Genomic DNA, 24570 nt, shown 5'->3' on the forward strand with positions numbered 1-24570 from the left:
TTGTTTTTTGACATATGATTCCGACGGACAAACTGCTGAGGTAAGCATTCTGTCTTTAAATTAACTCCATTATCCTGCAGGCTGTCCATATGATTTTACATCCAATATCTATGTGTACTTACATATAAGTCATTTTAGCCCATAAAATATGTCAATATCGGATATTCGTGTTTGGGTTTGGGTAGGTTTATGTTACATTTGTTCTCTCTTTATGGAACCTGTCCATCAATAGAGGTATTTATATTGTGACATGGCCAAAGGAAGGAAAAGCTCGCTGTATCGCTGGATGCAGCTAAGAAAGGAAATCCACCATGCATGTACTCCGACGAAGATATATCTGTGGTCCAGTCTGTGATGTAAGTCCAGGCTTACGAGCACATAGTGAGTATTCAGTACATAGTGTGGATGGAGGAGAGGTGTTATTCAATGAAGATGTCTTCGGTGGGACAGGAGTAGCCGATGTTTTCCTTGTAATACTGCTGGAATGCCCTCCTGTGGGACACCAGAAAATATGTATAGAATATAAAATATAACAGAATGAGATACAGGTTACAAAAACAATAGGTCTTACCCTACAGACTCAGCCAGAGGATGCAATGTTGTCTCTGACATCATCACATGACAGGCAAAGCGCTGTTGGTCGGGATGTTTGGTGATGAAACCAAAATACCTGCAGTAGAAGAATCAGCGTTAATCAGGAAACATAACTTATTTATTTACTTAAATATTCTTTGATGCAAACATGCCTTAGTGCACAAAGCGCGAGGCTTCAGTATGTGTGCTTTACATCTCGTCATCTAATTTAAATGCCGCTAAACAGGCTGTGAGAAAAGGCACAATTTAATATGGTTTAATTGATCCTGCATGTATGGGCGGGAACTGGTCAAGTAAGTAGTTCAACTGACTTGCTGTGTTTTGGATGACAGCCACAGAATGAGATGTTCTTCAGCTGGAAGAAATGGAAACACTGGTCCCCCTGACAGAATGAGAGCGAGAGAGAGAAATGTAAAGTTTGAAGGATTTAAGTGCACAGTTTGTAGTGTGTGTGTGTGTGTGTGTGTGTGTGTGTGTGTGTGTGTGTGAGGCTGCTAAGTAGGGCTGAGCCTGAATAAATCCTTCAGTATTTAATCCAAACTGGCAGTGTAGTTGATATCACACATCACCTTTTTGGAGTGGCTTGTAGTTACTGCTGATCGCCACTGTGGAGCGCTGTACACATAACTGCAGCACAGTATCTTGTTTCCAACATCACTATTACCTGCTGCAGGTTTTGAACAGCTGGATCTGAAAAGGTGCGACACTCAGGAGGGCAGGAAGGTAGATTCAGTGTGTCGATATAGTAGCGCACTTACCCTGTGAGCAGAGTGACACTGGTCCTGGACACTGATCTTCACACCCTTCACACTGACCTCCAGCACACAGGCTGAGGGAGGCTGACCTGCTAACCGCCTGCTGCATGCCACCTGTTAACCAATCAGGAAATCAGTCAGTAAACATATCCTCAGAACTTTGACTATTTGACTGATATAGCTGTGGTGTTAAGGCAGTCTTAGGGTGAGGTTATGCTCGATCACAACTACCCCAATTTTGGAAATCAAAGATGTCTCAGTGTCTCCTGGAAGACATTCACAGCGCCGAACTCAGTCGTTCAAATGAACAGTGACAGAAATAGTCATGACAAGTGTGAAAAAGAGCTGCAGAGAGAAGTTCAAGCCCTCGCTCCTCTCTCACCTCCATACAGTCAATCACAGTGTGAGGTGGGTGTGAATGTTGGGTTGTCACTGAGCAGTTTGTCTGATATAAGTTTGACAGCTTCACAAAAATAAAGACTGACTTATTGTCAGCCTATAAAGTTACCCTGCCATTGCTAGGTCAGAACTAAGGGCCATGTTTTCATGGTAACAGTCAGTGACACTTGCTGACCAGTGGCATCAGATGACCAGAAAAAATGAACCTAAATGTGTAGAAATCAGTGAAGAGACTGTCACGTTTGAGCCCTGTCACATCAAGAAGCCACATCATCTCGGCTCTGCTACAGCTACAGCTGCTGGAAGTTTTTTGTATTGATGCACTCTTTGCTGATTTTTCCCAGTGAGATGCCTCTACAGCTGTAGAATTCTCCCACAGGACATCAGAGGAACATTTTCTGCTGGCGAGGAAAGCTGAGCATGTTGATGCAGATGCATGGTCAGCAATGCTTTTAGTTCGTACAAAGTCTTAATTTATCCAAAACTTGTGGTGAGTTAGTCCTGCTTTTAGATGCCTGTCTGTGTCCAATGCAAAGAGCATGTTTTCAATTACTGATTTTGCATGTTTACATCCTTAATATGGATACCAGGCACTTAAGGTTTGCAGTAATTGTGTGTTTCGAAGGCTCAGCAACAGCAAGAGGTTAATTATTCACTTAATCAGTATTCAGAACCCACTTGTGTTCCAACAATGAGCTGATTCACCACAGGAATCAATAAAATCCTGTCGTATTTCACACACTGAGGCAAACCTGCTGCAAAGTGAAAAGTAACTGTAGAACATAAAGTGAAAAGAGAGAACGCGCCTCTTTACAAACTAAGCCTGAAGCTGAAGTAGCCAGCTCTGCGCTGTAATGTTCTTAATAAGGATTTGGGTCCAGTGAAGGCTTTAGAGGAAACACAGTGATTAGTTGCAGCAGGTACAGCTCTCCACTTATATAACACACTAAGTCGAGTCAGTTAAAGGGCCAGTTCAGCCTAATCTCATATAGTTTGGGTTAATTTGTTTTGGTTTTGAGATATCTGCCTTTGAGATGTCTGCATCCACCCCAGTGCAACAGGTGGAGGCGGAGATGAAGTTGCACTCCCTCTGGATGATCCACAGACCTCACTGAGAACAGTTTGGGTTAAATACCACAAGGGGTGAGTGAAAACGTGTTGTCTTGTCATTAGTGTGAAGTGACCCCACTCATGCAGTAGAGATTAATCCAATTTAAAAGTTTTGTCAAACCTTGATTAGTCCGGCTCGTAGAGGACATCTGGCTATAAAACCAGACTCATTGTTATGGAAGCAAAAACATATTGTGCTGTTTATTCATGTGTTTGATCCTTTTTCTCTGACAACATGAAGATGTACAAGTGGAACACCAGCCATCAACTAGCCAGCCAAATGATTAATCTTTCCAGGCTCACCGAGATTTTTTAGTTAGAATAAATAGACAGTTGCTCATTATTGAGTGATGTGTTGCAGGTTATAACCCTGATTCTTAATTTGTTGTCAAATGCAGGTCCTCTTACATTTTCTTTTTTTTTCTGAAAACTCTGCTTGTATTGAGAAAAAGACCAAGTTTAATTTAGTTTACATCTAACAGTTATTTTGGCAGTTCCCTCTTTTAAAGTAAACATCAGACAAACAAATGATAGAGAAGAGATAGAGAATGACAAAAGATAAAGAAGAAAAAAAAACACTAGTAAGACACTAAAATGGGAGAACAGCAGGGCTGGACCCACCCTTGTTTTGTTTGTTTTTTTGACTACAAGGCCCGCCAGTACTGACAATAATCAGTTTATTTGGACTTGAAACAGGTTCTGTAGATTGTGCTCTGAATACCAAGCAATCATCAGCAGGTGTAACGCTGGTGCTTTAAGAGGTAAAAGTATCGTCAATACAAGAAATAGTATTAAAATGTAAAATTTTAAAGGATCTGCATTTATATTTCTGGAATTAGCTTTTAACTGACTGTAATGCCATGTGATGTATATCACTATATCACTGATGATCAGCTGTCATGGTATGGCTCTGTTGCACAGGGTGTATTTATGTACCTTCTGCATCGCAGCACAGAGCACGTCATTGCCTTTGTGCATGGGGACCTGAACTGAACCCAGGAATCGCACCAGGAACTGCTCTATCCAACCGTCTTTCTGAACTGAGAGAATAAAGGAGAACAGAGAAACATGAAATCATCAAATGTTGCTGATGCTGGCGACAGTCTGTCCACCTCTCTTGTAACGTACCTTGGCTAATCTCTTTGGCCACTCTGACAGCATAGAAGGCAGGGAATATGCCGGTGGCTCCAGTCCTCATGTTGTAGCCCTGACACCACAGGTCCTCAGACTGGTTCAGCATTAACACCGGGTCATCTGCCTCTAGGCAGAGCTCGTCCGCATGGCGAGGGACAAACCTAAAAACAGGCGGAACACATGTACAGATTTCAGTCTTGTGTCTTTATTAGGACGTATCACAATTAGTGTGTGTAATGTCATATATGTTGACCTGTAGACAGCTCTGTGGCTCTGCTGCCTCTCCACTCCATCCAGAACACAGGAGAACAGACCAAATGATCCAGCACCTGAACGACACAGCACTGATGTTATACTCAACAGCTCACGGTTTGCTTACAGTTTGTAATTTGTTTCATACTCTTCCTTTAATGAAAAAACAAACAAAATGAAGTGATCTGACTGTGACTGGTGTTTACTGAGGAATGGATAGCACAAATAGCCATCACCATGAAAATGCTTAGATTCCAGAGGGCCCTCGAAAAGTGCCCTGAAAATTATGACTTTGGCGACTCCTGGTGGTAGTATAAAAGTGACGCTACTCCGAACCCCTCAACCTTGGAACCCAGAGAATGAATGGGCTGAAAGCAACACATAACACCAATCATTTGGAAGATTTTATAATCTCACAAAAATTTTACTTCAGTGTCAGTAGATGTCGCCTAGGTGTGTTTACAACAATCAGCAGTTGCTCTCATTAATAGCTGTTTCTCAGAAAGCTTTTCACTGGTCAGATTAAGTTGGCAGTATTAAAGTGGGAATGTAGTATTGTAACTAAATGAACTGCATTTATATTACATAGTACTTTTCTAGTCTTAGCAACCACTCGAACAACACAAATTCAGCAAGACAAGGCAGCATTCACACATACATTCACAGTGGCAGTTTCTTTTCCATGGACACTATCGACATGTAGGCTGCAGGTCCTTCCTGACTGGTGGACGACTGGTCTACCTCCTGAGCTGCAGCCAACCCAGAACTAAACTAACTCCCAAAAAGACTTGTGGGACTTTAGTTGTCTCACAAGTCCTGTTCAGTTTGTTGAACTTGACTGGCATTATAGTGGCATTTGACATGGCAATGTGCTGGACATCTTCTCACTCACTACTTCCTGCTATGATGGCTCATTGTTTCAAGCTCAGTTCTCTGTCACTTTACGACAGTGGGCATCATCTCTACTTGACTAAATTCATAACATTCTTGAATAAATAACAGCTCAGTCTGATTATTAGGCCACATCCGAAAACATCACCACCTCCACGAAGAGGTGTCAATACATGTCTCTAAAGTCAAGGGTTTCAACAACTTTCAATTTGTTTTTGCTGGGTACTTTAAAATTTAAAAAAATCGAATTAATTTAAACTTTCTGCATGATTTAAAATATAAACAGTATTTTAGCCCAAAGTATTTCATTTAAGACCTCAAATATGTGCCATTGACAATAGAAGCTTCAACACACTCAACCAGCAGGGGCAGAACTACACATAAAGGTGATGACAAAGTGAACTTCCAACCTACGTATCAGTCCAGTCAAGACTATATCATGTTTTTCTTGGCCTGTAATTTTTGGTATATCAAGGCATATACTGATAACTGTCGATTCATCTTAAAGACGAACAGGAAGCAATTTTGATTGGTTAGCTTCACTGAGATGTGTGACAAGAGACTAAGTATACAAACCAGTGGCACTGTAATGGTTGCTGTTGTTGGCAAACAGGTTGACGAACTTCCTACTTCTGGAAGCTTCGGCCCTTCCTCCGTTAGACTCATCATCCTCTGAAGTTGTGGTCGATGTTACCTTAGACTGCTTGCAGATCCTTGCCACAACTTCCCTCCTCCTCTTCACCTCCTCCTCCCTCCTCCTCTTCACATCCTCTTCCCTCCTCCTCTTCATCTCCTCCTCCTCCTTTCTTCTCTTTTCCTCATCTTTCCTCCTCTCTTGGACCAGGAAACAAGGAAATGTTTAACTGATAGCAGCAAGAAACAAGAGCCAAGGAAGTGTGCAAACAGTGGTGCAGGTTTGATTTCATGTTCAGTGGTGTTCTACAAGGCTTAGCACTGGGTCCTCTACTCTTTCCCTACCTATTTCTGTTGGTATGCAGATGACACAAAGCTCTGCCTACAAATACAAAAACTCTGGTTATTATAACTTAGTTAAGGTCTGTCTCAAATTCTTTTATTTCTTGGTAAAAATAAAAGAAAAGACATTAGATACACAATTTCTCAATCAAATCTGCTTTCACAAACCTCAGAATATATGTTTAAACAGTTGCACCTAGCTGAGTTTACTACGCTATTACAGAAGTTTCCGTGAAAAAGTTATTTTTTCTAAAAATCATTAACTTTTTCTACTATATTTGACATCCAACCCCATTTCCACAGTTGGGACGCTGTGTAAAATGTAAATAGAGACAGAATGTGATGATTTGCAAAACACTGAAGCCCCATATTTAATTGAAAATAGCAGAAAGAAAACATATCAAACGTTGAAACTGAGAAATTTCATTGTTTTTTCATTATATCTTCATTTAGAATTTGATTTCAGCAAGACGTTTAATGAACATAAATCTAATCTAATTGGTGCATGACATTGGTATGATTCGTAGACATGAGGCATGGCACTGCATGCAGTGAAGCACTGAAGGTGACTTTGAATGTAGGGTTCTCACCACAGGCCAATAGCGGCCCCCGGGAACTTTTTGTGCGACCCCCAAACGTGACATGAAATGCATGCATTATACTTTAGCCATTCCATTCTAATACTTTCACTTTCAATGGCCTATTATTAATAACACCAAACTACTGTGTCAAAATGCACCCCCCTAACAAGCATTTGTCAGGCTAGGAATGACAACTTGCAGAGTGTCACAGAAATTTCTGTATGTTCAGCTGACACCTCGGAAGTTTAATGTGGAAGTGAGATGGAAAAGCCATCATGGAGGTTTCAGGGATTACGGATCAACTCTTACTGTGCTGGACCTCGGGGGACAGATAAAGTGATCTGTCTTATCTGCAAACGGCCGATTCGGTGCTCAAGGATTTTTAATGTTGAACACTGTAAAGAGACCATCATCACAAATCCTACGACAAGTTCAGGGATTTTCCTGTGCGGCACTCAGCCATATGCTGCCTTCCTGAATTGGCAGTCAGGCATCAAAACGTCAAGAGCTCCTGTAGTGGTGGTCAAGGCTGAGTACATTAGAGTGAATGAATACACAAGCCAAAGTTTCCAGTGATGCAGAGACATTATTTGAATGCAGAGGAATATTAACTGAGGACATCCTTTCATTAGATTCACAAACTGAAAAAATGATGCTGAAATTATAGGATAAAAACTACGTACTTTGTGTAGATGTCTTATAACCTAACAGGCGGATAACCATGAAATTTGCTCCCAGAGGGAGAAACCCTTTAATTCAATGAACTTTGGGATGATCTTGGGCCATCCACCCAGTTTTCAGGTTTTTAGAAAAGCAAAATAGCAAAACAGTGATCTGTATCTTGCTCTTCGATTTTTAGGCACTCTTGTACCAACTCATGGTACTGCTTTGTGGCAGAAACATGTTCAGCCATGTTAAAAACGCATCAGTATCATTACCTTGCTTGCTTGTTTCTTCTTTCCTTTTCCTCTCCTCCTCATACTCTGGGTCTTCCTCCTCATTGGCTGACTGATAGACCGTCTCTGCATCGCTGTCATCATTGTGCTCGTTGTAACCGTGCAAGCAGTCCTTGAGGCTGACCAGCTCCAATTGAGCGTGTTCATCGACCACCAGAGTGTATTTAACAGAATCATAATTTAACCCTGCTGTAGCTTCACTCTTTGGTACAGTCTGGGCAGCCGCACGATCTCCCTGAGTGACAGAGTTGGTGCCTTCCACCACGGTTTTATTGTCACCTTTTCCTCCTCCTGCATTCACCTCTGACTTGGTATAGTCCATCTCTGTTTTTTCATTATCTGCACGGCAGTGGGTCGGACCATTCTGGACGTTCACGCAGGGAGTCGGATCTGCCTCCCCCTCTTCTTCGCTGATGTCTGGGTTGATTCGATGGGATAGAGAGGGGTGCAGGGGCCCTGGTGGGGGGCCCTCCGTGTCTGAGCTGAGGGACATTCTGTTTGATCCTCCCTCGCTGCTGGACCTGGAGAGGACAGGGGGGTTGTCCTGGGTCCTGTTATGGTTTTGGCCTAAGAACACAACATATGGACAGTGAGTAGATCTAAGGAGTAATAGATTAATTCACTAAAGTTTGCAGACTGTGGACAGAGGCATTTGTGAACCACTTCACACACAGTATGTTAGATACCTTAAACGTCTCAACAGATATAATTCACTGTAACTTCCCTGGAAAAGTCATTTTGTAGCACAAGCATACAAAGTGAAGAGAAACTACTGACGGAAATTTCACAGCACCACTCTACAGGCGCTCAGTGGCCTGAAGTCATAGACTGTGGTTGTAATCACAATTGGACCATCTGATTTTCTGCTGCACCAATAAAAACAAATAATTATAATTTTCTATTAACAATGGATCAAAAGACTATGTGAAATAATAAAGGGGTCTCTCCAGGTGGCAAACCCAGAGAGAATTATCACCAAGTCTGCAGTTCCCCTCAACCCTGCTTTCAAAAAAAAAAAAAAACCAACTACCCCCCCTTTGGCAGAAAGAAAAGGGACAATACCCACCACCCTGCGCTCTAAAGGTGGGTTCATTACCTTGGTCTTGGGGCTTGTCTTGGTTTCTTGGAGCTACAGGCGTACGTGGAACCACCATGGCTGTTAGATAAGCTTCCTGGGTAGACAGCATGTTATTTGGCTTGATCCCCCCTCCTCTGTTACCCCCTTTAGCACCTACTTTTCCTTTCCCATCAGCCCCCCGGCTTTTCAGTCCATTTGCTTCTCTTGGCCTCTGATGTCCATTCCTTTCTCTCTCCTTCCCCTTGGACTCCTCACATAGTCTCCCTCCTCTTCTATCTTCCTTCCCTGCCGTCACTCCATCCTTTCCCCTGCTGTCCCCCAGGCTCCTCTCTCTCATCGTCGTCACTCCTCTCCCACCCCCTCTTCCTCCTCCTCCTCCTCCTCTCTTCTGACTCCTCTGCGTGCTGGAGGACAGTGTGTGCGTGGCCCCGGACACCTGTCTCTCCCGTGCTCGAGCTCGTGTGTCTGCGGTGGTGGCGGCAGGCTGGCTGTAGGCTCTGCTGTGGCCTCCATTGGCAGTGGGTGGTTTAGGGGCCGGGCGGCGCGTGCTGTGCCGGACTTTGTCCTCTGCTTTTGGCTGAATAGCCGGTGGTGAAAGATCCCCTTAACACACACACACGAAAACAAACAAAAGTATCAGATTATGTATGACGTATACGGAGGGATTATAAAAGTAGCCTACAGTAAGCAGTTTGTCCTGAGTTGCAGGAGCAGAGGAAAAAATCCACACATGATTATCATTTGTTTATTCACTACGTATAATGCTCAGTAATTTACTTTTATCCTCCAGAGGGGGCATGACAGAAAAGTATGATAACCACTAGACTAGATAATACACATAATCTCATCCCTGTGTGTCTGTTGCAGGTGTATCTTCAAACTGAACTGACTGAATCGCCATAGTCAGTGACCAAATTAGTATCTTTCTGCAGTGGAGCTCCTAAACAGATCAGGCTGGCATCCTGCCATCAAGCACCAAGAATATCGCTTTCACACATGAAAACTAGAAAGAACTGCGTTCATAAGCTTTCATGCTGAGATTTGAGGCACACAGGATCAGCGTCGCTGTCAGTTATGGTGCTGATGTTGAACACCGTCTACAGTAAGATGTTAGCTGGAAAAGCTAGCAAAACATTTTTGGTCAAAACATTTCTCCAGCTGCATTGTGTGATGAATCATCTGTATTACAAGCATTTCTGTATCACGACTGTCAGGGTTTTCTTCTGTCTTAATCTCTGTTGTTTATGTAACAAATTCGTGGTAACAGAGCTTTGATGCTGATTCAGTGTACATGAAAATTCTGTGGAAATAAAGAAAATGGTTCTTTCAAACCAAGTGTGTATTTCTTTATGTTTGATTATTGTAGCGTCCATACCTGTAATGTGTGGGGAGGAGGAGCGGGAGTCCTTCCAGCTGTCCTTCTTACCTAAAGAGTTGTTGTTGATGGAGTCCTGGATAGAGATGATGGGACGGAGCAGCAGTGTAAGAACAAAACACACACACATTAACAGAGGAGGTCTCAGTCTCATCAGAATAGTCAAGACTTCTATGGAAGCAAACAGTTTCCATAAAGATTGGAATCTTATTAGCAACTTAATTATTGTAGAGTGTATAACACAGTGTCCAATATTCAGTGAATATCCTATAGTTTGCAAATTAAACAGCAATTAACATTAAGAGCCTTGGTAAATAATACTGGATTTGTTAATTTGCCACTAAAACAATGCCCTGTGAACACAAAACACTGCGCGCACACACACACACACACAAAAGAAAAAAAATGAAAACTCAAAAAAGGCAATAAGCTGAAATAAAGGGGAATTAAATCTAACAAATATTAGTAGATTATTTACACCTGTTTCATCTATCTATTTAGAAATACCCCCCCCCCTCCCTCTCTCTCTTTCTCTCTCTCTCTCACCCTCTCTCTCTCGCTCTCTGATGGCGTCATTGCCAGGAAGAGGAAGGAGCATCGACCAGGAAGTCTGTGACGGTCCAGCATCAGCCACGCAGAGCGCTGACTCACTTACTGACATCCCATCATGCATCTGCTTTCCCTGTTTCACACCCCACTCTGTTACTATGGTGACTTAGTGTGTGTGTGTGTGAGAAAGTGAGAGGGAGAGAGAGAGAGAGAGAGAGAGGGAGAGAGAGAGGATCAAAGTGTCTCCCTCTGTGTAAAGCACATCCCTCTCTCTGATGGCATCTTCCTTCAGCCTGACGTTACAGCAACAGCGTGTGGGGATGTCAGTGTGCACACAGAAATCTAATGAAGTCAGTTTTATTATTTATTAACACTCTCAATGCCATCGAACATTTCTGTCTGACACCCGGGCTGTGACACTGTGTCAATACAGGAACCTGGACCTGTTCAACTAATTTACGGCCAATAACAACATGTTTTGATCCCCAGCTGACATCAGCTGACAGAGTTGTTGAGCAGGGCATTTTCTCAGCTAGAACTGTGTTTAGATGCACTGTAGTAATCTGGTTACTTTAAACTCAAGTTCACATGCAGCAGGCAAGTGTCAGTTATGTATAAATTAAACTCTTCAGCAGTGGACAGGGACTAATTTGTTACTGCTTCTCATGTCACTCATTTGTCACGCACAAGTGTTCATGTAAAAAGATTTGAGAAACCTGCTTTGTCCTCTGAGGATGACAATTTGTTATTCTCTGCAGATTTTCGAGAAGCTTCTATTTAATTTGGCAAACAAGGTTTTCCTGCACGGTCATTCAATTAACACAATTTATCAGATCGCGTTAAATTGGAAACAAGAGTTCAGTTAAACTAACTGACTGTGAATGTGAAAAAGACCAAATCTTGACCTTTAAAGAACAATCACTTCCCAGCAGACACAGTCGGGCCTGGAGGATCAGTCAGTGGGACCAGACAAACCTGCATATGCTGATTATACATTTCAAAGGACATTTTATCAAAAGGCAAGAGCTGAAAGGTTTCCACTACCAAAAGAAAAACATGTTTTATTATGAGAAGGACCTTGCTGCTACAGTGGTCCTCATGGTTATGAAACATTATGGTAATTGATATATAATTGGACAATAATTTTTTTTCTCTTTTAGAACTTTTTTTTTCTACAAAAACCTTTATCTACTGATTTATTTAGTGGTATATTCAGTTGTAAATTATTTTATTAATCAATTCAATATCAGTCAATGAAACACCTACTAATTAAATCAGTGTATGGATGGATAAATGCACTCATTCATAGCTGTAATTGTCATGTGTATTAATTTCTGTTTTCATCATCCAGATTAGATATAAGGTCATATAATGGTGTATAATACTGACTCCTGTGGTCCTCCATAGGGATGAAACTCACACAAACCAAAGGATAAGATCAGAGTTTGCAAGTTTTATTCTAATCAAACTGATGAATCTGCTTTTAAATATGAACTTCTTTTGATAAGGATGGGATTTTTTTTACAAAAAGATGATTTAATAAAGGCAATACGATGGAAACCGAGAGGGGCCATGCTTGCATTTTTTAAAAATTACATCATCTCTAAAAAACAAGTTTTGTTATCTTGAGATAATGAAATAATTGACTCATGATTTCGAGATAACGTGAAAAAAGTGCAAGAGCCAAAAGTGCAGAGCCACGAGAACCGGAAGAGAATTAGTTTCGTCACCCTACGCTGTATCTGCAGTTACCAGTGCAGCGTTAACATGTGACCTGTCCAGTCTCTCAATCATACCTCATAGCACACATCACACTGAACTGGCTGCTCTTACAGTGTTCAGGAATGAGAGGAATATGAGAGGAGTGAGAAACAGAAAACACTGCTTTTGCAGAGACTCAGTCCCTTTGGTAATACCTCTCCACCAGACTACCTGGCCTCATACACTGTTGTTTAACATGAGCACTGAATACATACCACCAAAGGTACCACATACCTTTGGCCACATAGTATGTGTAAACTTAGCTGTGAATGTGTTGATAGCCAACAGTCACACTGTGGATGGGTAATCTGTTCAGTTGACATTTGACATTTTAATGGCTGAAGTTCATTTTATCACGTTGTGCTTCTGCACGTCAAGCAGTCATCACGTCAGGCCACTCAATTTAATTAAACTGAGACAGCGAGAGATATGATAATGACACATGACGATAAGAAGAAAGAGATAGAGGGAGGGCGTAGAGAAGGTGGAGGCAAAGAGACACAGAGAGCCAGAGGAAGAGATAAACAAAGAGAGACAAATGAAACTGTTAAAGCCGTAAAGATGGTGCTGTATTCCGAGCTGTGCATCATGTTCTGTCATGTTAAAAGTTCTATTCTAAAGTGATTCTAAATGGTCAAAGTAAATACTGAAAGAAATGGATAAATGGTTGAAACATTTTCTGCCACCCCATGAATGCAAACTAAAGCAAATTCATCTAATCCTAATATCACAAATGGTGAAATTAGATGCAGTTTATAATTGCACATTTGAAACATGCTGGGTGGGGGTGGAGTTGATCTGACAGGGCTGTCATGGGTACAGGTTGAGAATCGCTGCAGTACAGTGTCCACCGCAATAACCTCCTCCTCACAGGGCCACATGTCATCACCATTTTACCAAAACAATCATTCATATTGGCTGGCAGGTTGGAGACAAATCGAACAGGTTTAACTCCTGGCACATAGATACCTGTCATTAGCCCCGTCCAGACGCCGGACGCCTCCCATTCAAAGTGAAGTTAAAATGACTTTCAGACAGACATAACAGATCAATGTGGCTGCCTGTGATGCCTCAACTACCTCCTCTCTCTCTGTTAACAGCAGTAAACAATATGGAGGCAGCCAGTCGCCCAGAGGCCACAAAGAACTGCTTTATTCATTATGAGATTACTTATTTCAAAGCTCAGCCATGTGCTCCATCCGCTGTAGCACCCTCCTCTTCAGCCTTCAAACCCCCGCGCACATCGCAGGGATAAGGGAAAAGGGCATATGTCAGAAAGCATCACATCAAACTGTGTGTTAGTGGATCTGTCAAATTCATATTCTCCTTTTCTTCATGTCCATATTTGCTTATTGTGTGTCATTTTCCACAATAAGGTCAGCACATGCTGTTCGTAGCTCAGATGTCAGTACCTGAATGCACCATTGTTCAGATGGGCCTGCACACAGCTGCTTCACCACATACGACAGTCTAACAGGAATAAGGACTAGCTAAATAAGTGTCTGAAAGTCAGATTTCATAGTGCTCTGAAATAAATGGAAACTAATGACTGGCTGCAAGTTAGCTAACAATATACAATGTTCAAGTCTTTCTGAGATCCTTTCAGCATGAATTTTCAGTGTAGGTAATTGAGGACAAAATTCAGGAGCCAAGAAGCTGTCTGTCATCAGTGTGTCAGTCAGCAGTCAGAGTTTAGGTGGATTATCATATCCCATCTGGCCCTGATCAGACAGCATCCAGGCAATTACAGTGACGCTGTCAGTAAATTAAACTGACGTCTATCTATTTAGTAAAAAAACATTGACTGAAACGTGTGGATTTTAACATTATTCTGCTTATTGAGTCTAGTAGGGCTGTTTGCTTACATCTGTATACCTTAATAACCAGTTGTAGTAAGTAAAAGAGTCAGGTCTCACAGTCACGTGTTAACCGACAGTGAGTATTGTCGGTCTAATCCAGCTCCTGTGGTGAGTCCAGCCGGCGAGCAGGGTCGGTTAGTGAGGACACAGTTTACAGCAGCCAATCACGCTGCTAATCACCATACAGCAGGTTTGGTTAACAGAAGCATTGTGACTGAGGACAGGATGAATGAAACGATTCTACACTGGATGCTTATGAACTAATTCTAAAAACTGGGTTTCACAACTATATATGAATATATAATTACTGCATGCTGTCGGATCATCCTGGTGTGGCTTTCTCATCCTGCCAAGAGTAACATTATATCACCGCACAGTATGTAATATACTTTGAAGATTATTTGGTTACTTTACAGGATAAACTATACGCGTCAGTATAATTCTCCAACACAATATGGGTAAAAATGGTTGTTTCAATGCGTCAAAATTAGCAGCTAACTGCTCAGAGGGAATTGTATTATTCAAGCTGTGGTAACATTATCTTCTCTTTATATTTACCATGGTGTGGAAGAAGTTCTTTATACTGCATCTGTCCTCCATTACTGTTACTTCACCTACACAGTCTGGGTATTTATCTGCTTTGGCCCCTCCTGCAGGAGCCATTTAATGAAATGTGACACAAAAAATAAGTTTACATTAATAAAGGTCAAGTATTCATTTTAGGCCCTATGTACGCACTCTTGATTAAGTGACAAACTCTTGAAGCAGACTGTTAATGGTAAATGCCAACAGTACCTGTGAATATGCCTTTAATCCACTGACACTGGGTCTGGCTAGGTCCTGGGTCTTTACAGTGCTGCCATATTAAAGCCAGCAGGCATTCACAGCGTGCACCTTATGGAAGGACTGAACTGCAGATAATAACCTTCTATATCTGCCTGTCAGCACTTTGTCTTCCCGCTCAGGTTACAGTGGCTCATTGACTGTTGAATGATCTGTCACAGTCAGATCATTACTGACAACTTCTACAGATCTTCACAGTTCAGTTAAGCTGTGAGGATCAGCCGAACCACTACAGATTTCCTCTTCACAGAGAATTAATTGCATTTCACGCTGTGATGTATAAATGATTAAGCTATGTTTCCACTTCTTCTATTTTTACAGGGTATGTGTGACCTACTGAGCAATAATCTAGACATTCTGGAGGAATTCAGAGAGAATTTACACTGTGGTTATTATTTAACTGCTGGATAACTATTACAGAGTAGGCAACAGTATGACCATAAGACTGAGCAACACTTTTCAGGGAGGATGGAGTGATGACTTCTGCATTAGTTATTAAATGTGATGGGATTTTACTTGAGTCATTAAAAAAATAACTAGCATGTAGCATAATACAGCATGTAGTGCATTTCACTCTATATGTCTACATTGTTTATCTTGTATTTCAGTGGTGGCCTTTAATAAACACTATTTGCTGCAAGATCAAGATCTAAGGTCCCCGGTGTAGAGGAGGCCATCTGAGCACCTATAACTAGTTCAAACTATAGCTGTAAAATGATCAGGCAATGAAGGGCCAAACAGCACGGGTGTGTTACAGCCAAATATCTGGTATACGTTAGAGTGTGAGTTATGACGACCTGTTACGCACTCTGCTGATAAAACATCATGGGAGCTTTAGGGTTTTGAATGCTAACAAATAAAAGCTTTAAAGGTGTGGTGAGTCATTCTGATATTTGCTGACTTTGAAATTCAAAAGAAAAAGGAAAGAAAGAACGATTGTGTTCACAGGCCTGGCTCTGTGAACGGGAAACAAAGTGGTTCGCTGAGCAAGTCACACAACGCTGTTCCAGACAACCAGCAACAGGTGAAAGACACCCTAAATGACAGGCTCCAGCTGGCCCACAGATTACCTGTTCTTCTGCTCCTGATAAACATATTATTTAGCCAAAGCTGGTATTGTTGTAGAAGCATCGTACTGCTTCAGGTTTCTTGCAAAGTTTGTGAAGTAGTAGACTAGTAAAGACTGGAGGAGAAAAGGGTCAAAACATCGTCGTCTGGATGTCTGGACGACGGTATCTGGGTTCTGATAGCCACTTTCCAATTTAGATATAGTCCCAAACTCATCAAACCTTTATCTGTGACCGCTGGTTTTGTGAGTGAAAATGTAAATCACCAGTGGCAGATTATCAGCTGTAAATAATTAACATTTTTTCTCGGTAGTTTGTGAGAAATAAACCGTGCCAGTCAGGCGTGCTACTGTTATTTCAATGTGTCATGGACTGTTCGGTTAATTAACATTTCATCATTTACCCTCTGCTGCTTGCCTCGTGTTCAGGTTGCAGCTACAGGTTGGGAGCATTAATTAGGTCCTCTCTATGCTGAATGATTTGGATGCTGATGCTGAGGGGAAACCCAGGTTAGGTCGAAAAGACTCCACTCTGATCTGCACTGACACAGTAAACAGGATGCAACTCATTTACAGGGGCACACCAAGAAACTACTACAGCTACTACTGGCTCCCTCCAGAGATCGCTCATGACTGAGCACTGCTGGAGGAGCCAGGGTGAGCTACCTCACTACCTCCCAGTCTTGTTTTTTATAAAAATATCCCTCTGTTGACTTGGTTTTGTACAATCCTCCACTTCTGTTCCCTTACTCTAAGATATTGCAACAGCTGACCCATTTTAAATATATATATTTCATGACATGGCAGCTCAGAACAGCTCAGTGGCTCGTGTTAAAACAGCACGATCAGGATCAATCCGGACAACAGCCAGCGAGTCCTGTCAAAGTGTCCTTGAGCAAGCCACTGAAACACTAGCTGTCCACCTACTGTGGGTTGGCTGGAAAAAAATAAGTCAGCCAGAGAATTGACTTATTAATATACCAACGCCCTATACCTATACCTTACATGTACATATTTGCCAAGAACATTGCCACCAATCCCTATTCACTGAAGCACAACTACATAAAGCTACAGCTGGACCATTTTCAGAACTGACCCACTGCCAGCACACACACACACACACCTAACAGCACACACAAACACAGATAAACAGCTAACCAATGCTGTCTCATTCTGAACACAGGATCCTCCCAGGAAATACACACACACACACACGCACACACAGAGTAACCCAGTTATTCAGCTTGATGCTACTGCTGCCTCATCAGAAATGCAGGATCCACCCATGATTATTCACACACTCAGACACACTGTAACCCATTTTCCCAGCTCATCTTAAAAAAACAGGGGAGCCTCCCAGCCTCCCTACCTGGGTGCCGGCTTGTGGCAGCTGTGGGAACAGAGCCAGGGTGGTTGGTCTCTTTGGTCGATATTTGTCCATGGCAGCACAGGTTGATCCCCCTCTGACAGGTGACAGCTTCCTCCCTCCCTCCTCCTCTTCCTCCTCCTCCTCTTTTGCTCCTTTATTAAGCCAGCGCAGGAGCTCCTTAGCTCGGACAAGGCCTCCCCCACCCTCCTCTACCTCCCTCTCTGCCCCTTCTTCCTCCTCGGTCTCCTCAGCATCAATCAGCTCCAAGCTCTGCCTCTGGACACACCCCCTCCACTCACTCCTCGCGTGATCATTGGCTGGCCGCAGTGTCACATCATCATCACCATCATCTTCCTGGCAGGATCACAGTCGACCAGAGCGGAGATATAGAGAGACAGAAGGAGGAAGGAAGAGAGAGAGCAAGAGAGGTGGGTGGTGTTGAATGGAGATGGGGTGAACGAGGATTGACAGAGCAAAGAAGGCAGGGAGGAGAGGGAAAGAGATGCAGAGAGGGAGAGAGGGGGAGGAGGAAGTCAGAGCCAACCAATCAGAGCAAGGCATGACATCATCAGCTCATCTGCCTGTGGCATTTACTGTGAGTTAAGGCTAATAAACACTGAGTGCGCCTGTGTGGTGTGTCTCTGTGTGTATGTGTGTGTGTGTGTGTGTTTGTATAACCCAGTCAAACAAGATTATACAGTAGATCCCACAGAGAGACAAAGGCGACAGACGAGTCGGTAAACAAATCAAACAAGCAGCCATTCAGTCAGCCTGCAAACCCCATCAGTCAGTAGGCCAGACAGCAAGCTGGTCAGCCAAAAGACCACATAGGGAACCAAGAAACAGTCAGTTAATCTGCGAGCTACTTATATTGGTCAACATTCCAGTCAATCAGTCTACCAGCCATTTTGCAAACCAGTCATTCAGCCAATAAACAGTCAGCAGACCACAAATTTAGAATTCAACCAGATAGGTGCTAAGAAATTATTAATGATTACGTAGACAAAGTGCCAGTCAGTCCACCAGCTATTCAACAAACCAGTCAGTCAGCCAAGTGAATCAGTCAGTCTGTCAGTCCACCAGCCAGTCAACAGGTAATCAACCATCATTTCAGCAGGCAGCAGCTAACAAACATGCCAGTCATCCAATCAATAAACAAACCCCATCCATCAGTCTACCAGCCAGCCAGTAAACAAGTCAGTCAAAAGGTCACCCAGTGAAGCAAGAACTAGTCAGCCAGTCTTTCAGCCAGCCAGATATACTAGCATACGTACCAGTCAGTCAATCAGTCAGTCTACTAGCCATTCAGTAAAACAGTTAGAGCCAATAAAACAGCCGATCCTTCAGCCAGTGAACCAACAAACCAGTCAGTCAGATAGTCAACGAATCAGTCAGCAAACCAGCAATTTCCTCATTCGGCCAATTAGCCAGTCATTAAGTAAGCCAGCAGCTAACAAACCAGCCAGTCAGTGAGTCAGTCGTTCATAACAGCCAGCAAAGAAATCAGCCAGTTAATTGACAATCCAGTCCAGCTAAAACTTTTGCACATAATTCTTAAAGCTGCATTAATCAACCAGTAAATACAAGTTAACAGTCATGTTATGATATCATATTGTTATAAATACATAATAAAACACAAAACACCAATTCACCCTGACCAGGCTCCATGACAGCTATAACTGTTGAGCTGGTCAGTAACATGAGCAGCCGATTCTGACACTGGGTATAGAACTTATCTAATTAGCACCACTACATACATAGCGGACTGTCTGCCAGACTGACGTGTAAGAACACTCATTTTCTCCCAGCTCTGGGTCCTTTATGCTGTAGATCATATAAAAGAAGTGTATGGTCAAGGTGAACAAAAGCACCAAATGTCAATAGTAATGTGACACCTCCGGCCTTGAGGTGTAGACATTAAGTTAAACGAAAAAATAACAAATAGGAGCTCTTCATTGTTGCTGAAATGCACAAGGTTAATTCATTAAAGTAACCTAAGTTAGCTATGGACGGGAGACACCAATCTTCAAGGTAGGCACATATAAAGGTTGTAAGGGTGCATCTCTCCTACCTGATCATGGTATTGATCTGTGATCTCAGTAAGTTCAGACAGGTCTTCGTCTTCAAACTCTTTCAAACTGAAGTCACTGGTCAACCTGAGTAGCAGAAGAAAAATGCAATCAACACTAGCTTATTATCTCAGTTTCTGGTTACTCTTTGCATTATGCAGTTAGTGGAGCAGTTTCAACCACAATTCAACACAATTCAAATCCTGAGAAAGTGTGTTCAATGACAGTGCACTATCAGTAAATAATGCAATCTGCTTCTAATTTTAACAATATCAGCCGAAACAAAATGGTACTTAAATGTGAGAAAGTCGAACTTTCTACCTGAACTGATTGGTTAAACCTTAAATCATGCCGGCCATTTCTGACTGAAGTTTCAGGTCTTTATTGCTCAGATCCAGCTTTGTGACATCAGTTCATTTTCAAGCTGGCTGTCTTACTCAAACCATGAAACAAACCTTCACTTTAAAGGATTCTTTATAGTGAAAGTCAAGTCACTTATGGTACTATATAAAACCACTAACCCTATGTTAGCAACTCACATTTTCCCACTTTTATTCTTTTATTTTCTCCCTTTTATGAATTCATTCACTGTAGTTACAACCAGGCGATTTAAACTCAGTGAGTAGGAGCCAGAAGTTTAAAAACAGACCAGTAGCAGCTTTTTTGCAATAATATTCATGGCAATTTTCAGTCCAAAAAGTAGTGGCACAGAAGAAAAATCTCTGAAATAGCACTGAGATAATGATAATAATGATGATAATAATAAAAGGAAGAAAAAAGAAGAGGATATTGATTTTGATCAAATGCTGTGCTACTCATAGAAAATTGAGTAACATGAAGAATCTGCATACCAATTCTCCCACTGGTCCTCCAACTTCTCCCCATCCTCAGCAGGGTCCATCACCAGGAACAGCAGCATGGACTGGCTAGGGGAGGGGCTCAGTGGCCACTCTGGATAAGAGCTAAATTTGGAGTTCTCTATGCGTCCTGTATGTTGTAAGGTAACTGGGGTCAGCCTTAGGTCTCTAACATTCCTGTCTCTTCTCCAGGACTTCTCTTGGTTCTACAGCTGGCTGTACTGGTGTTGGGTATTGGGACAACTGAAGGCAAAATTGCAGCTACTGCTGGTTTACTGGAGCAGCATTTGTGGGTCTGCTGAGGAGATGGTCTCAGGTTAACTGGTCCGCTGGAGCAGTGAAACTTGGACAGCTGAAGAGGTGGTGCAGGGTCTACTGGAACAGTAGGACTAGGACAGTTGAAGAGGTTGTCCTTGGTCTACTTGATCAAAGACCCAGTTCTATCGAAGAGTAGCATTCTTGGGTGTAATGAAGATGTAGTCCTGGGTCTAATGATGTAGCAGTCCTTGGTCTACTAAGATGTGGTTTCCTGCATCTGCTGGAGCGGTGAATCTGGAACAAATGAGGAGGTGATCCTGAGTCTACTGTGGCAGCGAATCCAGGAGAGTTGAAGAGGTGGTCTTGGGTCTGCTGGAGCAGTGAATCTAATGCATTCGAAGAGGTGATCCTGGGTCTACTGGAGCAGCAAAACCAGGACAATTTGTCTACTAAAGAGGTGATCCTGGGTGAGCAGAATTTCAGGGCCTATTGAAGAGGTGGTCCTACAACAGTCCTGGGTCCACTGAAGAGGTGGTCCTGCGTGTACTGGAGCAAAACCTGGGTCTATACAAGAGGTGGTATCGGGCCTACTGGAGCAACAGACATTGGTTTCTTGAGGAAGTGGTCCTGGGTCTCGTACAGAAGTGGTCCTGGGTCTGATTGAGCAGCATTACTGTCTGCTGAAGAGTTGGTCTTGGGTCTACTGAAGAGGTAGTCCTGGGTCTACAGAAGAGGTGGTTCTGTGTCTACTAAAGCAGGCTTCACCAAAGAGGTGGTCTTCTGTGTACTGAATAGGTGGTCCAGGGTTTACCAAAGAAGTGATCCTGGGTCTACTGGAGCAGCAGGAAACTACCGAAGAGGCGGCGCAAAGGTTCTGGGCCGGTCATTTCCAGAAGATCTAATGCTTTCTGCTATTAGGGTGGAAGAAACAATAATTGTCTGTTACGGTCTGTTGGTAGATAAAAGAACTGGTCTCAGCACAGTCAGGCAGAATCATGCTTCTCTCTCTCAGAACTCCAGTGAATGTCCTTGGTGTCCTCCTCCTCTCTCTCTCTCTCTCTCTCTCTCTCTCTCTCTCTCTCTCCCTCTCTCTCTGTCTATCTCTCTCTCTCTCTGTTTCCAGGATAAGAACAGCTGCTCCTCCAATCGATCAAACATCCATTAAGAGCCACTTCCCCTCCTCTCAACACAACAGCTCTGCACATTTCTCTCTGTTGCACTTTTCATTCCCCCTACTTATCTCTGTGTTACTTTTGTCTCTAACGTTTCTGCTTTTTTCATCACTGTGACTTTTAACAATAACACACTAGGTGACAGATTCTTTAAAATTGTCTATATACATTCCTGCAAAGTCAAAATGCATCACAGTGTGGGTAACAAACAAGAAGTATAAAGTTAAGTTTCTCTGGGCGGGTACAGAAGTTTCAGTGAGAATAAAAAACATAAGTAGTTGTCATGACAGTTACCTTTAATACACATGCAAAAAGAAGTTAATGTTACTTGTATGGCAGTTAAGCAGAACTTATCACATTTATGCTGTAATATCCACATTAACGCGTTAGGGGCACTTGGGGCAGAAGTTAGTTAGCGACGCACACACCCATTCCTCCCACTCGCTGTGCTTTGTATGTATTGTTACCTCCAAGTGCCCATCATGCAAAAGCCCTTTGTGCCCTGAAGTACACACAGCAAGTCACAGGTGAAGCAAGAAGTTGGTCTGCAAACTGTGATGGATGTTTACACAGTTCATATATGTTTTGTGTTTCAAATACTAAACTGATGGCTTGTTGACCATCTGTCTGATTGCCCATGACCTATGTTATTTTTATCAACAGAAGACTGACCCAAGTTTTAATGAACTAGAATTGTTGTTTAAAACAACTTAACTGAATTTTTTCTTTGGATGTAAGCGCCCAGTGAGTGCCACTACACGAGCTGAAGTATACTACTCCTATCCCTTACTACCCCTTTATTTCCCCTCTTTCACGGTGAAACTTGTTTTTTTATCCTTGTCATGCAGAGTCTAGCCATCATCAGGAGCCATCATCAGGAGCTCTTTGGTATGAAGGCCACCGCCACTCTCGTGCATTAGGAGCTTGATGACAGAGGAATGTGTGGAGGAACGTGCAGGTGAATACAGAGTGATGATCAGATCAAACCTGAACACACATAGAAAATACATTTTCTCTTCTATCTCAGATATGTGCTGGGACCTCACACAAATGCATCTGTTATGAATATATTATTAGCAATGAGGATCAGTAAATGTCAATTTCAGGTTGATGCATGGGTGAAATTTAAGTCGAGATCTATTTTTGGACTTTGGTCGGGCCATAAAAAAGGCTGTTATCACACACACACTGCCCCCTCCTCCCCCAACACTGTCCTGTTCTGATGGTAAAGTATCGAGTGACACGAGAGCAGATCAGACTGCAGCAGAGTCCCGATACTCTTTACAGATCATCAGGGGAGGATGCAGCCACAAAGCCCCGATGCAAACTGGAACACTGTGTGAGGATGGAGGGATTGATGGGGAAAAGGACGGAAAGAAGGAAGGGAGGAAAGAAGGAGCCAAGAGGGGAAGGAAGGGACAAAGAACGCCAGTAGGAATGAAGGCACGCATTACACATACATTTACATTTACAAGCAGATTGTTATTGAAGATGACTGTATTCTGTCAAGAATGTATTAATACTAAATTAATTTAATAAATATAAATATGTTCCAATAAATAACATTTATAAGTGAATGAAATAAATACAATTTATGTTATTTGACAACACTTTTTAGAATAATTTCTATATATTTATAGTGATTCTCCGTTCACAATTTGTTAATTGAACACACAGCCAAAACCCAGGAAACCTGCATAAACAGGATGTGGTCTGGATCACTACTGAATGACAGTAACTAAAGGAAAGTAATTGAAGAAAATAATTAATGACAGGGTTAAAATAAAACCATTATTACTACTGCAATAATGTAATAAAGTTAATAATAAAGAGTTTTAAAACAACAGCAATAATAAAGAGTTGTAAAACAACATTCCAAATGTTTGGATATTTGAAATATAGACAAATATTTCAAATTTGTATATATCGAATGTAGATTTAAAGTAATACATCTTTCTCTTTAAATGAATCAATTTATTAAATATTATATATATAGATAGATAGATAGATAGATAGATAGATAGATAGATAGATAGATAGATAGATAGATAGATAGATAGATAGATAGATATAGATATAGATAGATATTATAATTTTATATGCTTCACTTACTTCATTATCTATTCATTAACTTAATTTCGGAAAAGGTACTTATATTTTTCATTTGATACTTATTTAATTTGCAATTATAAATTTTACTACTTATTTATTTTGCTGCCTGTTGGTAAAATAACATTTTTGTCTTTCATAGTCTTAAAAGTAGTTGCTAAAAAATTAGGCTAAAGACTATTAGCTGACAAAAATGTAGCTTGATGCTAAGGACAGAGTGGGCCATATTGTTACTGATAAGAAACAATGTGATGATAAGCGGGTAATCATTGTAATTGTGAAAGGTTTGAAATAGCTGATACTTGCTGGTGAATACATCAAATGGTGAATCTTCATCAGCTTAGTTGAATGATATATGTACACACGGTGAATATACACAAACATAGTCAATCAAATACAGCGTCTTCTAGTTAATCTTTCACTCCTATAGTGTAGCGTACATTATTTATGTGTTTATGAGATGTGAAAGTTCTCTATGAACTCTAACCAGGAACAGTATTTTTGACTCAGACTAGCTCAACCCACACCACACTTTATGTAAACATGATTACTGAACAG

The 24570-nt window shown here is 41.8% G+C and overlaps 1 protein-coding gene across 1 annotated transcript; it reads right to left on the reverse strand.

Moving 5' to 3' along the window:
- Positions 1-382: 382 nt before the first annotated feature.
- mapk8ip1a (mitogen-activated protein kinase 8 interacting protein 1a) lies at positions 383-17619 on the reverse strand. Its single transcript, XM_041939770.1, has 12 exons — positions 17548-17619; positions 10101-10176; positions 8744-9328; positions 7630-8214; positions 5712-5969; positions 4246-4321; positions 3987-4153; positions 3795-3898; positions 1353-1463; positions 906-976; positions 572-670; positions 383-492 (listed from the first exon to the last, which is right to left on the reverse strand). Exons 1-12 carry the CDS (start codon positions 17617-17619, stop codon positions 420-422), a joined length of 2277 nt encoding a protein of 758 aa, XP_041795704.1. The 3' UTR covers positions 383-419.
- Between the last annotated feature and the right edge of the window lie 6951 nt (positions 17620-24570).

Source organism: Chelmon rostratus, chromosome 6 (assembly GCF_017976325.1).
Source record: "Chelmon rostratus isolate fCheRos1 chromosome 6, fCheRos1.pri, whole genome shotgun sequence".
Lineage (NCBI taxonomy): Eukaryota > Metazoa > Chordata > Actinopteri > Chaetodontiformes > Chaetodontidae > Chelmon > Chelmon rostratus.